The sequence below is a fragment of the Geotrypetes seraphini genome, chromosome 6, assembly GCF_902459505.1.
Source record: "Geotrypetes seraphini chromosome 6, aGeoSer1.1, whole genome shotgun sequence".
In the NCBI taxonomy this organism is placed as follows: Eukaryota; Metazoa; Chordata; class Amphibia; order Gymnophiona; family Dermophiidae; genus Geotrypetes; species Geotrypetes seraphini.
The window spans coordinates 222,866,190-222,881,659 of NC_047089.1; the positions used below are offsets into that span (position 1 = coordinate 222,866,190).

The following is a 15,470-nucleotide window of genomic DNA, read 5'->3' on the forward strand; positions in this document are numbered from 1 at the left end:
TGAGGGCACTGCAGTGGGGAGCACATAAGTTGCATCACTGCAGCATGGGTGTAAATGCCATGGTAATGAGTGCTGTGTGGGATTCATCACTGCGAAATGGGTGTGAGCTATGCATGAGCTGCATCACTGTGACAAGGGTGTGAGTGCCACACACAATGCATCAGTGTTAATATTACACAACTGGCAGGTGACTCTAAGTGCAGTATATTCATGAGAGTTTTCATCTTTAGCTATTCTGATAGGCAAAGTGGAAAATGCAAGTTTTTTCCACACTCGTGAAAAATGAAACTTGAAGATAGAGCACGGATGGCGCCGTTCCCTATATATTAAAGTCAGAACCATTTGGGAGGAATCACAGTACAACAAGAAATTAAAAAAAGTAAAAAGACTACACTTCTCCCTCCTTATTTGCTCTGATAGGGAATTAACAGAACCGCAAATACAGAAAAACCGCAAATAACTTTTCCATATGTTATGCGCTGTTTTCTATTAAAAACCATCGTGAATGTGGCGAAACCGTGAATAACATGGTGGAAGACCTGGCCTGTTCCTGAAGGAGAGGCAAAACACTGTGAAGAAAGTGCCGGGAATCGGCGATTTCTCTCTGTAAACGCTTGGAATCAGCGATTTCTCTATGCAAGCTGACGTAATTTGGGGGGGGGGGGGAGCAAGCATGCTAAAAACCGTGAATAACCGAAACCACGAATGCTGAAACCGCAAATATGGAGGGAGAAGTGTACTTTGATCACAGGTAAAAATTAAGTGTGGGTTTGAAGAGAAGTGGTGTGGGGTCAGGGTACCTTGATGCACTGTGGCATGCTGATGTTTAGGTGGCAGAGAAGATGCTGCGTATCATCATATTTCATGGCCTTTCGCAGGAAAGAGAGAGATCCACACGCTTCTTTGCTGCTATCCCTCACCTGCAAAAGGAGACTAAATAATCAAAAAAAGGGGCAAGATTCACACACCAGAAGCAGCGAACGTGGCCAGAATTACACATACTACTTATATGAAACAATACACATCAGTATTGTTAAGTCCTTGGCATCTAGGACCTACTACAAGGCCTCAGAAATGGAGCCTACGCACAGCAATGTAATCACAAGCTGAGACAATCCGCGTAGTTAAAATGCTCCTGCTCCAATCATTGGCCACTATATACCTATTTAAAGTGCTACTTGTTTGGTTTATTTTAATAAATTTAGTGTTTAACTTAAGACAAATCACTATAGTTGTGATATTTTTTCAAGAAATCTTCTTCAAGTACTGTGTGCATTATCCAGATTTGAAAAACTAGACCACAAAAACTTATCTGCTTTGTTTAGTAGTCTTCACTGGCGGAGTCTTTATAGTAAAACCTCAATACATGTCCATTTGCCAACGCGGTCAGCGTTTCGCGGGAATTATATACATCCGCTGCGTCAGGGCCACCGGGACATTAACACATACATCCACAATCAGTGCATTCGGTCACAGCAAACCTGTGCTGTGACCGAATGCACTGATTGTGGATGTATGTGTTAATGTCCCGGTGGCCCTGACGCAGCGGATGTATATAATTCCCGCGAAACGCTGGCCGCGTTGGCAAATGGACATGTATTGAGGTTTTACTATAAAGACTCCGCCAGTGAAGACTACTAAACAAAGCAGATAAGTTTTTGTGGTCTAGTTTTTCAAATCTGGATAATGCACACAGTACTTGAAGAAGATTTCTTGAAAAAATATCACAACTATAGTGATTTGTCTTAAGTTAAACACTAAATTTATTAAAATAAACCAAACAAGTAGCACTTTAAATAGGTATATAGTGGCCAATGATTGGAGCAGGAGCATTTTAACTACGCGGATTGTCTCAGCTTGTGATTACATTGCTGGGCATAGGCTCCATTTCTGAGGCCTTGTAGTAGGTCCTAGATGCCAAGGACTTAACAATACTGATGTGTATTGTTTCATATAAGTAGTATTTTATACTATTTTTTGCGATTGTGATATATACTGCTGGGTTGTATGACTTCAGAATTACACATAACCTGAACAGAGAAATTCCCTTTCTCTTTCCCCGCACCATCGGTCCTGGGAGCATTCACGCATACCCTCTCAGCCCTCAGCCTCTCTTTCACACACTACCAGAGACATTTAAGGAAATAGGAAAAGGGAATGGGACTTGTGTACCGCTTTTTTGTGGTTACACATTCAAAGCGGTTTACACTCGTATATAGGACACAGAAGAAAAAGACTACAGAGATCAGGCATTGCCACACGTCTGTTACTACAGTGCACATAATAGACACTGTGGCTATCTCTTTTACTGTGATACGTAGGATCATAGGCAAAGGAATGCTTTTTGTTGGGTTTTGTTTTTTTTGGGGGGGCGGAAAGCTCCGCCCTAAACCTCTCTCTCCTGTTCCTGGCTCCCCACTTACCTCATCCCCAGCTGCTTTCATTTTAAATCTTCAGGCAGCCGTCAGCAGCAACGACAGCCCTGGATGCCTTCGTTCTGCAGCAACTGAATGCTTCAGAATGAAGACTTCTGGGGCACGCTGATGGCAGCAGGCTCATTCGTTGCCGCTGCCCGAAGATTTAAAATGAGAGAGGCTGGGGAGGAGCTGGGTGGGGGAGGCATGTCTTCTGACTTCCGACTGCCAATTTTTGGGAGGGCCCCAGTGGCGTAGTAAGGGGGGTGGGGGGAGGTCCACCCCAGGCAGCACCCATCCTCCTCTCTGCCCCCCCTCCTTCCCCGCCCACTTCTGCATGCGTGTGCATCCCTTCCCTCTTTAACGTTTGCGGCGCAAGCAGCAACCCCAATCTCCTGCTCGTGCCAGCGTCAGCTCTTCCTCTGACGTCACTTCCTGTGAGCCCACCAGGACAGACAGAAAAATGCTTGAGTGCCTGAATGTAAACTAAACTACACTAAACTAAACCTTAAGTTTATATACCGCATCCTCTCCACGGAAGTAGAGCTCGGCACGGTTTACAAGAACTTAAATATAAGAAGGGACAGGAAAAGGTTTACATCAGCTTATAAATAGAGTGGAAGAGTAAAGGGGAAAATAGAATTACATGTTAGAAAAGAGCCAAGTTTTCAGTTGCTTGAGGAATAAATGGAGGGAGCTCAGGTTCCGCAGATGGATAGTAAGGTCGTTCCAAAGACGTAAACCACTTAGATAACCTCCATTGATAGGCAGTAAAGGGCAAATTCTATAAGAAGCGCCCAAAGGTTAGGCGCCGAAACAGGCACTGTTCAGCGCGATTCAAGTAAAACTGGGTGCTGTTGAATGAATCACGCTGAGCGGCACCTGTTTTGGAGGGGCCCAATAAATAGGCCAGCTCTAGGCACAACTAAAAGTTAGGCGCCTACGTGAGCTCTTAAGCACGCTTAAGAGCAGCGCTTCTGCAACAAGGCGCCTAACCCGTAGCCACGCCCACGCCTAAAGTGCATAGCGCCTATTTATTTGAAGGCCGCCTGTATTTTTAGAGGCGCCTTATTGCAGAATCGCTCTCTCTTGATAGGCGTCTAAGTAGTGGGCGCCTCCAAAATAGGGGCCTAACCTTAGGCACCAGTTCCAGAATTTGGGCCTACATAAATAAACCTGAATTTCGGTGCCTTTTATCAGCAGCACCCTGAGGCAGTACCTCACCTGGTCCTGTGTGGAGCCGCACTCTGTTTAGGATTACCATATGGCTCCAAGAAAAGGAGAAAAAAAATAATAAATACAAGCTGAATATACAAAGTTCACTTCACCACACAAAGGGCTCCTTTTATCAAGGCGCGCTACGGGGGTTAGCGCGTCAGACATTTCATCACGCGCTAACCCCCGGCAGCCTAAAATCCTAACGCCTCGTCAATGGAGGCGTTAGGTACTAGCGCGGCAGGTGGTTTAACGCGCGGTAAAAGGACCCCAAAGTATATTCAGGAAACCCCCCCACTGTACCAGAGGTAATCAGAGACAGTTTCCTATCATTTAACGGAGAAAAGACCTCAGTTCTTTCCAGGGATGGTTGTCACCTGGAAAAACCTCTATGTTAGCTGTACCATACAGCTACATAGGAAAAACATCCTTGGTCCACAAAAACTCTGTATATTAATCAAAAGTTTATATTTTTTAACTGATATTTCCTTAATAAGCTCAATAGCAGTTCATAGGAAAAACTTATCTTCAAAAGTGCTCTATCCTCCGGACGTGATTCAAATCTTAGCAGTCCACGTTATTCTCCCAGTGCTGCTGTCACTCTATTGCACGGGAGAGAAAAAAATATAGAATTCCCGACAGGCCCTGTTTCGCAATTCCTGCTGCATCAGGGGAAATTATTCAACAATCGAGCTGCGGCTTTTAATTAATATACGGAGTTTTTGTAGACCAAGGATGTTTTTTCCTATGTAGCTGTATGGTACAGCTAACAGAGTTTTTCCAGGTGACAACCATCCCTGGAAAGAACTGAGGTCTTTTCTCTGTTAAATGATAGGAAACTGTCTCTGATTACCTCTGGTACAGTGGGGGGCTTTTTCCAAGAGAAGGAGAACAGATCGAGACATTCAGATTTTACTTTCATTACTTTCAATGGAAGTAAAGCCCAGATGTCTCTATCCGTCCCCTTTACTTCCATTACGATCAATAGAAGTAAAACCCGGATATCTGAATCCATCCTCTTTTCTCTGGAGCCATATGATAACCCTCTTACTGCAGTGCAGAAGACACACGGCCACGTGCTCATCATACAGAAGTGAAATTTACACACACACTGCAACAAACTCTCTTCCCACCACACAGACGTCAGCCCCTGCCACATGCCCTCTTATGGTGGTGCACACGATACAGAAGTGAAGAACACACAGTAGTAAAAGTGCTTCTTTTGCAATGCATATGATAGACACTGCTGCTCACTTGTCTACTGTGGTGCAGAGAGGGGCAGACCCTGCTAATCTCTCTTATTTCAGTGTGGAGGACAGACATGATTTCTTACTGCAGTGCAGATGCCAGACAGTGCAATGTGCTCTTTCTACACTGCAGATGACAAATGCTACCATATGCTCTCTGATTTCAGAACAGAGGCCAGACGCTGTCATATCCTCTCTTAATACAGTGTAAATATCAGACACTGAGACTTGCTTCCTAATGCAGCATGGAGGTTGGATCAGTGGCGTAATAAGGGGGGTGCAGACCGCCATGGGTGCCAAGTCGGTGGGGGCGCTGGCACCTCTCTGCCCCACCCTACAACCCTCGTGCCATCCCTCCCCCTACCCCGTACCTCTGTAATATCTTCGCTAGCACGAGTTACTTCTGCCTGTTGCTTGTACCAGCCTGGTTCCCCTCTGAATCACTTCCGGGTCGCGGGGCCAGGAAGTGACATCACAGAAAAATCCAACGCTGGCGCGAGGAGCATGCTTGCAAAAGCCACTTGTGCTGGCGAAGATGAAAAGGTACTGGGGGGTGGGAAGGGAGAGGGCAAGTGTGGAATAGGGGTGGGATGGAGCAGGGGAACGGAGAGGAGGGTGTGGGGGGTGTTACCGCTCCAGGTGCCTCCTACCCTTACTATGCCACTGGGTTGGATACTTCCATCTACTCTCTTACTACTATGACAGAGGTCAAAAACTGTCACATGCTTTCTTACAGTATTGCAGAGAACAGACACTGCCTCAGACTCTCTTACAGGAATGTGAAGAAAGTGTAGTTACTTACCTGTAACGTAGGTTCTCCGTGGACAGCAGGATAGTCAGCCACATATGGGTGTTGTCCCAACAGCTCCCAATTTACGGATAAGCTCTCCAATAGCTCAGAGAGATTTTTTTTTTTTTTTTTTCTCTGAGCATGTGCAGTGCCCGGGCACCACTGGGCATGCCCGAGCCCTACCCATTTCCCCCCTGCTTCCCCCTAATCCCCAGGATGTTCCTAGCTGTGGCCGGGTCGGCCATATGGGGAGGCGGGTAGGTTGTGTGGCTGACTATCCTGCTGTCCACGGAGAACCTACGTTACAGGTAAGTAACTACACTTTCTCCTAGGACAAGCAGGATGAGTCAGCCACATATGGGTGACTCCCTAGCCGAGGGATGTACCGAATGGACCTGCGATTTAGCGCTCTGTGCATCCCTCGCCTGGCTGTGGAGGCCGAGCCGGGCAGGGTAATCAGGCGAAGCAGGCTCAGTTGTGCAAACAGGTTTCTTTAATAAAGTGCTGTGTTAACTGGGCAATAATACTTGCCGAACAGTGCAACTGGTCAATAACCGTCAAGGAACAGTGAGAAAAAGTAACTGGTCAACAGTAACAATTCGTAATAGCATGTAAACGGTAACAATTCGTAATTGCGTGTAACAATTAGTACTTGCATATTGAACCTCTAGTCTAGACATGTAGTACTGGCTGGCACTTAATCAGTATCTGTGCCCCCCTACTTGATCAGTGCTTGTCAAGGCAGTGGTAGTGGTTGGTGTCCCTCCCGGGAGGGGAGGGCCACTTGCAAGACTGTTTGGCCGAATGCATTCGGGGCGTGGAATGCTATGTCGAGGCAGTAGTGCTTGGTAAAGGTGTGCAAGGAGGACCAAGTGGCTGCATTGCAGATGTCCTCTATTGGTGTATGGTGTAGATGAGCCAGAGTGGTGGCTACGGCTCTGAGCTGGTGGGCGTGGGCTCCCACTGGCGGTTCACGCTGCGCTCTTCTGTAGGTGAAAGAGATGCACTGGGATATCCAGCGCGAGAGCGTGCGTTTGGTGACCGGCCGTCCTGGCCTGTTATGGTCGTAGGAGACGAACAGTTGTGAGGCTTGTCTGGTCTGTTGTGTCCTGTTAATGTAGGTGGTCAGGGTCCGTACACAGTCCAAGGGGTGTCGCTGTAGTGGCTGCGAGCCCCCCTGTGGGTGAATGTAGAGTGCGGGGAGGATGATAGACTGGTTGATGTGGAACGCTGACGCCATCTTCGGCAAGAATCGGGGGTGGGTTCTGAACACCACCCTGTCCTCATGGAGCAGTGTGTAGGGGGGGTGATGGACCAGGGCCTGGATCTCGCTGATACGTCTGGCCGATGCAATGGCAGTCAGGAAGAGGGTTTTCCAAGCCAGGAATCTGGGGTCTGCCTCCCCCAAGGGTTCGAAGGGATCGAGGGTGAGCTGATGCAGCACCAAGTTCAGGTCCCATCCGGGCGGTGGTGGTCTGACCGGTGGGTGCAGATTGGACAGTCCCTTCATGAATCTTGCGAATACCGGGTGTCCCGACACCGGTGAGTTGTCCAAGCCAGCGTGGTACGCCGCGATCGCGCTTAGGTGGACCTTGATGGAAGTAGGTTTTAGGCCCTTCTGAGATAGGCTTAGTAGGTACTGCAGGATGTCCGGTATGGGGCAGTTGTAAGGGTCTCGCTGTGTGTTCGTGCACCAGTGGCGGAACCTTCTCCATTTCAATCCGTAGCATTTTCGGGTTGAAGGTCTTCTGGCTGCCATGAGAATGTGCTCCACGTCTTGTGGTAGGTTCATCCTCTCAACATCCATGCGGTCAGGGCTAGGGAGCGCAGGTTGTGATGGAGGGTGGCGCTCCCGTGTAGTGTTATGAGATCTGCGCTGATTGGGAGGCGGAGAGGTGGGTGAACCGCTATCCGTTGCAGGAACGGGAACCATGGTTGCCGGGGCCAGAACGGGGCAATCATGATCACCGTTGCTCTGTCCTGGAGGATCTTCTGCAGGACTTTGGGTATGAGAGGTGTTGGTGGATAGGCGTATAAGAGTCCGTGGTTCCAACTCAGGGACAGGCCGTCGGGATTGAGACAGCGCTGGGTCGGTCTCTTTGAGCAAAAGATCGTGCATCTTGTGTTCAGTTCTGTCGCAAACAGGTCGATGCTCGGTGTGCCCCAGGTGCTGAAGATCTTCTTCGTCACCGCTGGGTTGAGAGACCACTCATAGGGGTCCAGCTGACGGCTGAGACTGTTGGCCAGGTCGTTCTGCTCCCCCGGGAGGTAGGTTGCCTGGATGGGGCACTGAATGGCGATGGCGAACTCCCAAATGCGGCAGGCTTCCTTGCAGAGCGAGGCTGACCCTGTGCCCCCCTGCTTGTTGATGTAGTACATGGCCACCTGGTTGTCTGTTTGGATGAGGACTGTCCTGCCTGTCACCCATTGATTGAAGGTTTCGAGGGCATTCCCTATGGCCCTGAGCTCCAGTAGGTTGATATGGAGTGAGGACACCTGGGCAGACCATGTGTCTCCTGTGCGAAGATGGAGAAGGTGTGCCCCCATCCATGTTTGGAGGCATCCGTGGAGACCACCAGCTGGTGGGGTGGTGGTCTGAATGGTTTCCCCTTCGCTAAATTTTCTCGGGGCATCCACCACTGCAGCTACTGTGGAAAGCGCTGGACCCTATTCAGGGACACCCTGCAGGAAGCACAAAGAATGTACGTCCCCAGTTTCAGGAAAGGCTGCAAGAACAAGCGGTCAAAGGACCCGGTTTGGATCTCAACAGAAGTAAAGAGGGCAATAAATGACAAAAAAGTATCCTTCCGGAGATGGAAAAAGGACCCAACGGAGGAAAATCACCAGGCGCACAGGAAATGCCAAAAGGAATGCCACCGAGAGGTTAGAAAAGCAAAAGGGAAATACGAAGAGGGGCTGGCCAGGGAGGCGAAAAACTTCAAGGCATTCTTCAGTTACGTAAAGGGGAAGCGACCAGCGAGAGAGGAGGTGGGGCCGTTGGACGATGGGGATAGGAAGGGAGTGATTAAGGAGGATAAAGAGGTAGCTGAGAGGTTGAACACGTTCTTCTCGTCGGTCTTCACGAGAGAAGACACATCTAATATACCGGACTCAGAGGAGCTCATGAGTGGGGAACAGGCTGAAAAATTGGAGCACATAGAGGTAAGTAAGGAGGATGTCCTCAAACAGATAGACAGGTTAAAATGCGGCAAATCACCGGGTCTGGACGGGATCCACCCAAGGGTTCTGAAGGAACTAAGACAAGAAATAGCGGGCACTATCCAGCATGTTTGCAACCTATCCTTGAAAACTGGAGAGGTACCAGAGGACTGGAAATTGGCGAATGTCACACCTATCTTCAAGAAGGGATCGAGGGGTGACCCTGGGAATTACAGGCCGGTGAGCCTGACTTCAATTATAGGGAAGATGGTGGAAGCTATGATCAAGGACGGCATTTGCGAGCACATCGAGAGAAATGGCCTACTGAGAACAAGCCAGCACGGATTCTGTAAGGGAAGGTTGTGCTTAACGAACCTTCTGTACTTCTTTGAGGGAATAAGCAGTCGGGTGGACAATGGGGAACCCATCGACATCATTTACCTCGATTTTCAAAAGGCTTTCGACAATGTGCCACATGAAAGGCTGCTTAGGAAGCTGTGGAACCACGGGGTGGGAGGGGATGTGCACAGATGGATCGAGCACTGGTTGTCGGATAGACTGCAGAGGGTCGGAGTAAAGGGCCAATATTCTGACTGGCGGGGAGTCACGAGCGGTGTGCCCCAAGGATCGGTGCTGGGGCCATTACTTTTCAACATATTTATCAATGACCTGGAAAAGGAGGCAAAGTGCGAGGTTATAAAATTTGCAGATGATACCAAACTGTGCGGCAGAGTTAGCACCAGGGAGGAGTGTGAGGACCTGCAAAGGGACCTAGACAAGCTGGAAGACTGGGCAAACAAATGGCAAATGCGCTCTAACGTGGAAAAATGCAAGGTCATGCATATAGGGAAAAAGAACCCGTTGTTCAACTACAATTGGGGGGGCATTGTTGGGAGACAGCAGTCTTGAGAGAGACTTGGGTGTGCTGGTGGATGCATCACTGAAGCCATCTGCACAGTGTGCAGCAGCCTCGAAAAAAGCCAACAGGATGCTGGGCATCATAAAGAGGGGCATAACAACCAGGACGCGGGAAGTCATCATGCCATTGTATCGAGCGATGGTGCGTCCACATCTGGAATACTGCGTTCAATATTGGTCACCATACCTCAAGAAGGACATGGCGGTACTCGAGAGAGTCCAAAGGAGAGCAACGAAGAGGGCTGGAGGGTAAGAGGGCTGGAACACTGCCCATACGCCGAGAGGTTGGATAGGCTGGGGCTCTTCTCTCTGGAAAAAAGGAGGCTCAGGGGTGATATGATAGAGACCTTCAAGATCATGAGGGGCATAGAGAGGGTGGATAGGGACAGATTCTTCAGGCTGAAGGGGACAACAGGTACGAGGGGGCATTCGGAGAAACTGAAGGGAGATAGGTTCAAATCAAATGCAAGGAAGTTTTTTTTCACTCAAAGGGTCGTGGACACTTGGAATGCGCTACCGGAGGAAGTGATCAGGCAGAGTACGGTACAAGGATTCATACAGGGACTGGACGGATTCCTGAGGGATAAAGGGATCGTGGGATACTGAGAAAGCTAACCAGAAAATAAGTATAGACACCCAACCAGGTTGTGCATGTGCATGTGCAAGACCGGAGGGTTAGGACTTCGATGGGAAGATAGGACTCGATAGGAAACCAAGGTGGCAAGGGGGCCCCTTCTGGTGATTTAGACAGGTCGTGACCTGTTTGGGCCGCCGCGGGAGCGGACTGCTGGGCAGGATGGACCTATGGTCTGACCCGGCGGAGGCACTGCTTATGTTCTAATGTTCTTATGTTCTGTCTTAAAAAATAAACTCTTAAAGTAATTCAGTTACATACTACATCAGTAGTTTTTCCTTCTAACACATTTATGAGTATACTGTTTTGATAATGAATGAGTGGCTATTGAAATGGTTTATTACACTACTGATGAATCTTAAGATTGAATTTCTCATTGCAGAACAACTGTTATAGCAAGAATAAGGAATGAGTGTCTTTATTTGATGTTTGATTTGATTAATTAATCTGACATCTGTATTTTAAAGTATTACTCAGAAAGTCATCATTACAACAGGATTATACAAATCCTTAGAAGTGTCAGAAGATGCACTGATGATTTATCACCCTCCCCACCCCCTTTTACAAAACTGTGCTAGCGTTTTTTAGCACCAGCCGCGGAGGTAACAGCTCCGACGCTCATAGCAATTCTATGAGCATTGTAGCTGTTACCACTGCGACCAAGTGAGAAAAAATGCTAGCACAGTTTGTAAAAAAAAAAAAAAAAAGGGGGGTGTTAGATTGGTTTTTAAGAATGTCTAAGACACATCCACATGTGTATTCGTATGTATGAGTCTGCTCATTTTCACATTTCGTAAAGTCGATTTCTTAGAATTACTTTTATTTGGGTATTTTGCTCTCTTTTATTATATTTGTCTTTTCAGTGTATTCATGTGTCTTACCCCTGATGCAGCCTTAGGGTGAAACATGGCTGTGCTGAGTTTTATTCTAATAAACTTTTAACATTCTCCAGCGTTTCAAGTGTGGTCAGTGGAATAGCAAGGGTGAGAGGTACCCAGAGCGGTGGCACCCCTCTCCGCCCTCTTCTACACCCCCCCACCTCCACATGCTCCTTCCCTGCCCCCTCCTGCCACGCATATGCCGCTTTCCTTCCCCCGTACCTCTGTAATGTTCCTGGCATGAGCAGCAACCCCAAGCTGCTGTTGCGCTAGCGTTGGCTCTTTCTCTGACATCACTTCCTAGGTGTGGGTCCAGGAAGTGATGTAAGAGGAAGACCAGACGCTGGTGCAACAGCAGTTTGGTGGTTGCTGCTTACACCAGAAACATTACAGAGGTATGGGGGAAGGGAAGCGGCACACACGTGCAGCAGATAGGGAGCGAGGGGGGGGGCAGTGCCTGCGCCCTCACCAAGACAGCGCCCAGAACGGACCCCCCCCTTACTACACCACTCAGTATGGTAATACTTCTCTGTACCAGAGAGACATGTACCTTCACAGGTATGGCAAGGCGGTTCTCACGGAAGGCCTGGAAGGTGAAGCTGCGCTGTTGCGTTGCTTTCTTCAGAGGTAACAGGTTCCCGGAGAGCTCTGTGTACAGTGGCATCCCTTCCAGCACCTAGATGAAAATAGCAACAGAAGGTTTCCATGTATTTATAACAGAGACCACAGAAAGAAATAATAAATGCAAAACAAGAACATAGAATTAAATTATACTTCTCCTTCTCTGCCTGACTTCCGTTTATTCATTGTTCATGAAATAACACTTTATACAACTGCAGCACATCCCCCCCTCATCTTTATTCATATGCCTTGCTCAGGATATTCCAGTTCTTATCCAGCTGCAATCAACTTCACAGCTGTTCCTCGGCTTACCAGCAGGGGTCTCCATAAGACAAGTGTTTGCACAGTAGCATTCCCAGTCTGGCTAGCTCTAGTAGCAAGAGCTGAAACAAGAGACTGGAATTCACTTTCAATACTAATATGTACAGAGTGCTAATTGCTTGGCAGTCATGTTGCTTACTCTCTTCCCATCACGTGATGACGTTGTGTGCATGCGTGTGATGTCATTGCATCGATATCTGTGCATGCTCAGAGGCCCTCTAGGAAACAAGATGAGGTTCGTGTGGGGCGGGGATGTGGGTGTGGGTGTGCCACAGAAAAACATTTGCTCTGTTAAGTGTGCTGGAGCAAAAACAATTTGCGGGACACTGGTTTAGGTCCTTTGTCTAGTGCCAGGACCACTAGGATACTTCTCCTACCTACTTTGAGGAACAGAATGAAGGGGGATGGGGTGTTAAGAAAGTCAAAATGGCAGCAGGGGTTTGTAATCAATTTGGCATTAACAATTCCCCCCCCCCCCCCACTCACCCCAAACTATGCCTATGGCCGATATATTAATGCTAATGCTTATTCCAGCTGAAAATCTCCTCTTTACATTTTTCTGACAGTAATGTATGATTTAAAGCCTGCTTGTATTTCTGAATTGCTTGAATGTGATTTTCTTTGTGAATTGATTTGTCTACGTACTTTGGTATTGACCTGTCTTTTAATTGATGAATTTTGTCTTGGCTTGATTTACTGATATTTTATTTGGGAGGGACGATTATGATGTCCAGACATGTCTATGTTATATGTGGAAATAAATAAAATCTGTACATAGTCCCCTGTCTGTACAGGAGAGACTGCATTTACCCCACTTTTACAAAATTGCGATAGCGGTTTTTAGCGTAGGCCGGTGCGCTGAATGCTCTGCACTGCTTCCAACACTCAAGAGTTCCTATGAGAGTCAGGAGAAGCACAGAACATTCAGTGCACCGGCCTGCAATAAAAATCGCTATTGGAGTTTTGTTAAAGGGGTGGGTAATGCACTGATAGATTATTTGTGCAAATAAACTGGTCAATACAGGACAGAGGCTGCATTTTTCCCTGTTTGTATAGGAAACATTGTTCTGTGAAACATTAATAGTCAGAGTTACAGCCAGATATTTTAGTCCCAGGGTAGGAAGGTGTCTTTGTCACCCCTATCCCCAAACTGATACTTGCAGATTACTCCCTCCACCCCCTTCCTACTCTCATCCTCGGTCCTTGTTCACTTTCTCCCTCCTTCTTCCTCTTTATGACTGGCAGAGTAGCGACACTCCTCGCGGCTTTTAGCATACTACCCACTTGGCTTATATTTTACTTATGATTCTGCCCTGGGGTGGGCCTGGCCTGCCCAGTTTGGGCTCAAGCTCACCCACCCAGCAGCTACAGGCCACTGGCAGTGGTATCCACGCGCTGCCGGCGGCTGACCCAGAAGCCTTCCCTCTGGAGGAAAGGTGGGAGAGGGGAGGCATGATAGATATGTTTAAATTGTCTGGGGATATGTGACATAAATTGGCATAAGACCAATCTCTTTCAAATGAAAAGAAACTCCAGGGTGAGAGGGCATGGGATGAAGTTACAGAAAGGGTGGTAGATAAGCGGAGACAAAGACTGTGTCTGAATTCAAGAAAGCATGACACAGACATGTGGGATCTCTTAAGGAGAGGAGGAAGGAGGCACTGGGGGCACTAAGGACATAGGAAGGGGCACTAAGGACATAGGAAGGGGCACTGGGGGCACTAAAGACATAGGAAGGAAGGAGGGAGGGAATAGAAACGGACAATTGTTGGGCCTGAGTGCAGAAAGAAATGAAAGAAAGGATGCACAGTCAAAAGGAAACGCAACCAGAGACTCATGAAATCACCAGACAGCAAAGGTAGGAAAAATAAATTTATTTTCAATTTAGTGATCAAAATGTATCCGTTTTGAGAATTTATATCTGCTGTCTATATTTTGCACTATGGCCCCCTTTTACTAAACCGCAATAGTGGTTTTTAGCTCAGGGAGCCTATGAGCATCGAGAGCAGCGCAGGGCATTCAGCGCAGCTCCCTGCGCTAAAAAACGCCATCGCAGTTTAGTAAAAAAGGAGGGGGTATATTTGTCTATTTTTGTATAGTTGTTACTGAAGTGACATTGCATAAAGTCATCTTCCTTGATCTCTTTGAAAAACCCCCCAGAATATAAATGATAATTAACATTTTTTCTGCGTACAGTGTGCTTTGTGTTTTTAAAAATTTTATTGTTGGTAGATCATTTTGACTTGGTCATTTTAAAAGTAGCCCGCAAGCCCAAAAAGTGTGTGCACCCCTGGCATAGATCATAGTGGATATCCAGAAAGGGTTCCAGACTTCCGGATTTCCCCGTACATGTCATCCTTTTGAGGACATGTCCTGGGGTCCAGACGGCTTTCTAAAACCTGGCACTTTGTCCGGGTTTTGAAAAGCCTCCCTCAAAATCGTCGTCGGGCAGGAGGGCAATGTGATGACATCATCGCATTGCATGCGTGCCTCCAGAGCAGGCAGCAGGGGGTGAGGCTAGGGCATGATGAGGCGGGGATGGGTGGAACTGGGGGGGCCTGGGGGGCGGGTCTAATGGGTCCGGATTTTCCAAACGGAAAATGTGGTAACCCTAGTTCCAGAGGGAGGGGGCGCTGCCCTGTTTATAGAACCCCATTTTGGGATCCAACCCACAGTTTGGAAACAACTGCATTAATGGATTATCTTTGCATATGTCCATATACATGTAGGTGTGGCTGCAGTGTGGAATATAAAGGGTGAACTTGTTTGGTCTATACCTCTATGTCCCGGCTCCGGGCCACCTCGTTGAAATTCTCATGTTGCTCCAGGGTCTTGTCCACTTTGTCATCAGTTAAACAGTAGCACCGCAGCCGCCCTTCCCGAGTTTCATTCATCTTGGCAAATACTACAAACTTTGCCATATATGGCACTGCCGTCAGCTCTCTGTACAGCAATGTGGCAAAGTTCACAGCTTCTGCTGTCCGGGGACAATCTGCCAACCAAAATCTAGAAAGATGTAACAAGTTATTGGGGGTCTTCTAACAATTCTATCACTAGCTCCGTAAATAGTAAGATTTATTTTTGTGGCAGGACATCTAGGCACTTATCTGTCTTTAAAAAAAAAACTCCTGCATATATAGTACTTATACCTGCTTTGAGGCAGGCAGACCTTTTATGCCTAAAACAGCACAAATATGCCCAGATTTTTAAATCTACACATATATCGTACAACTCTGCCCTAGCTCCATCCAACCTTCATCCATATATGTTATA

At 47.6% G+C, this 15,470-nt stretch overlaps 1 protein-coding gene across 10 annotated transcripts in view; it reads right to left on the reverse strand.

Annotated features, from left to right (window-relative positions):
- The window catches only part of ANK1 (ankyrin 1), a 355,025-nt gene that overhangs the window by 88,356 nt on the left and 251,199 nt on the right, over window positions 1-15,470 (reverse strand). For all 10 annotated transcript variants that reach the window (XM_033948942.1, XM_033948947.1, XM_033948950.1 and 7 more), the window contains 3 exons: window positions 14,975-15,203; window positions 11,806-11,931; window positions 801-920 (listed from right to left, as the gene is read on the reverse strand). In XM_033948942.1, the coding sequence (XP_033804833.1) occupies window positions 801-920; window positions 11,806-11,931; window positions 14,975-15,203 (475 nt within the window). The remainder of the gene's footprint in view (window positions 1-800; window positions 921-11,805; window positions 11,932-14,974; window positions 15,204-15,470) is intronic.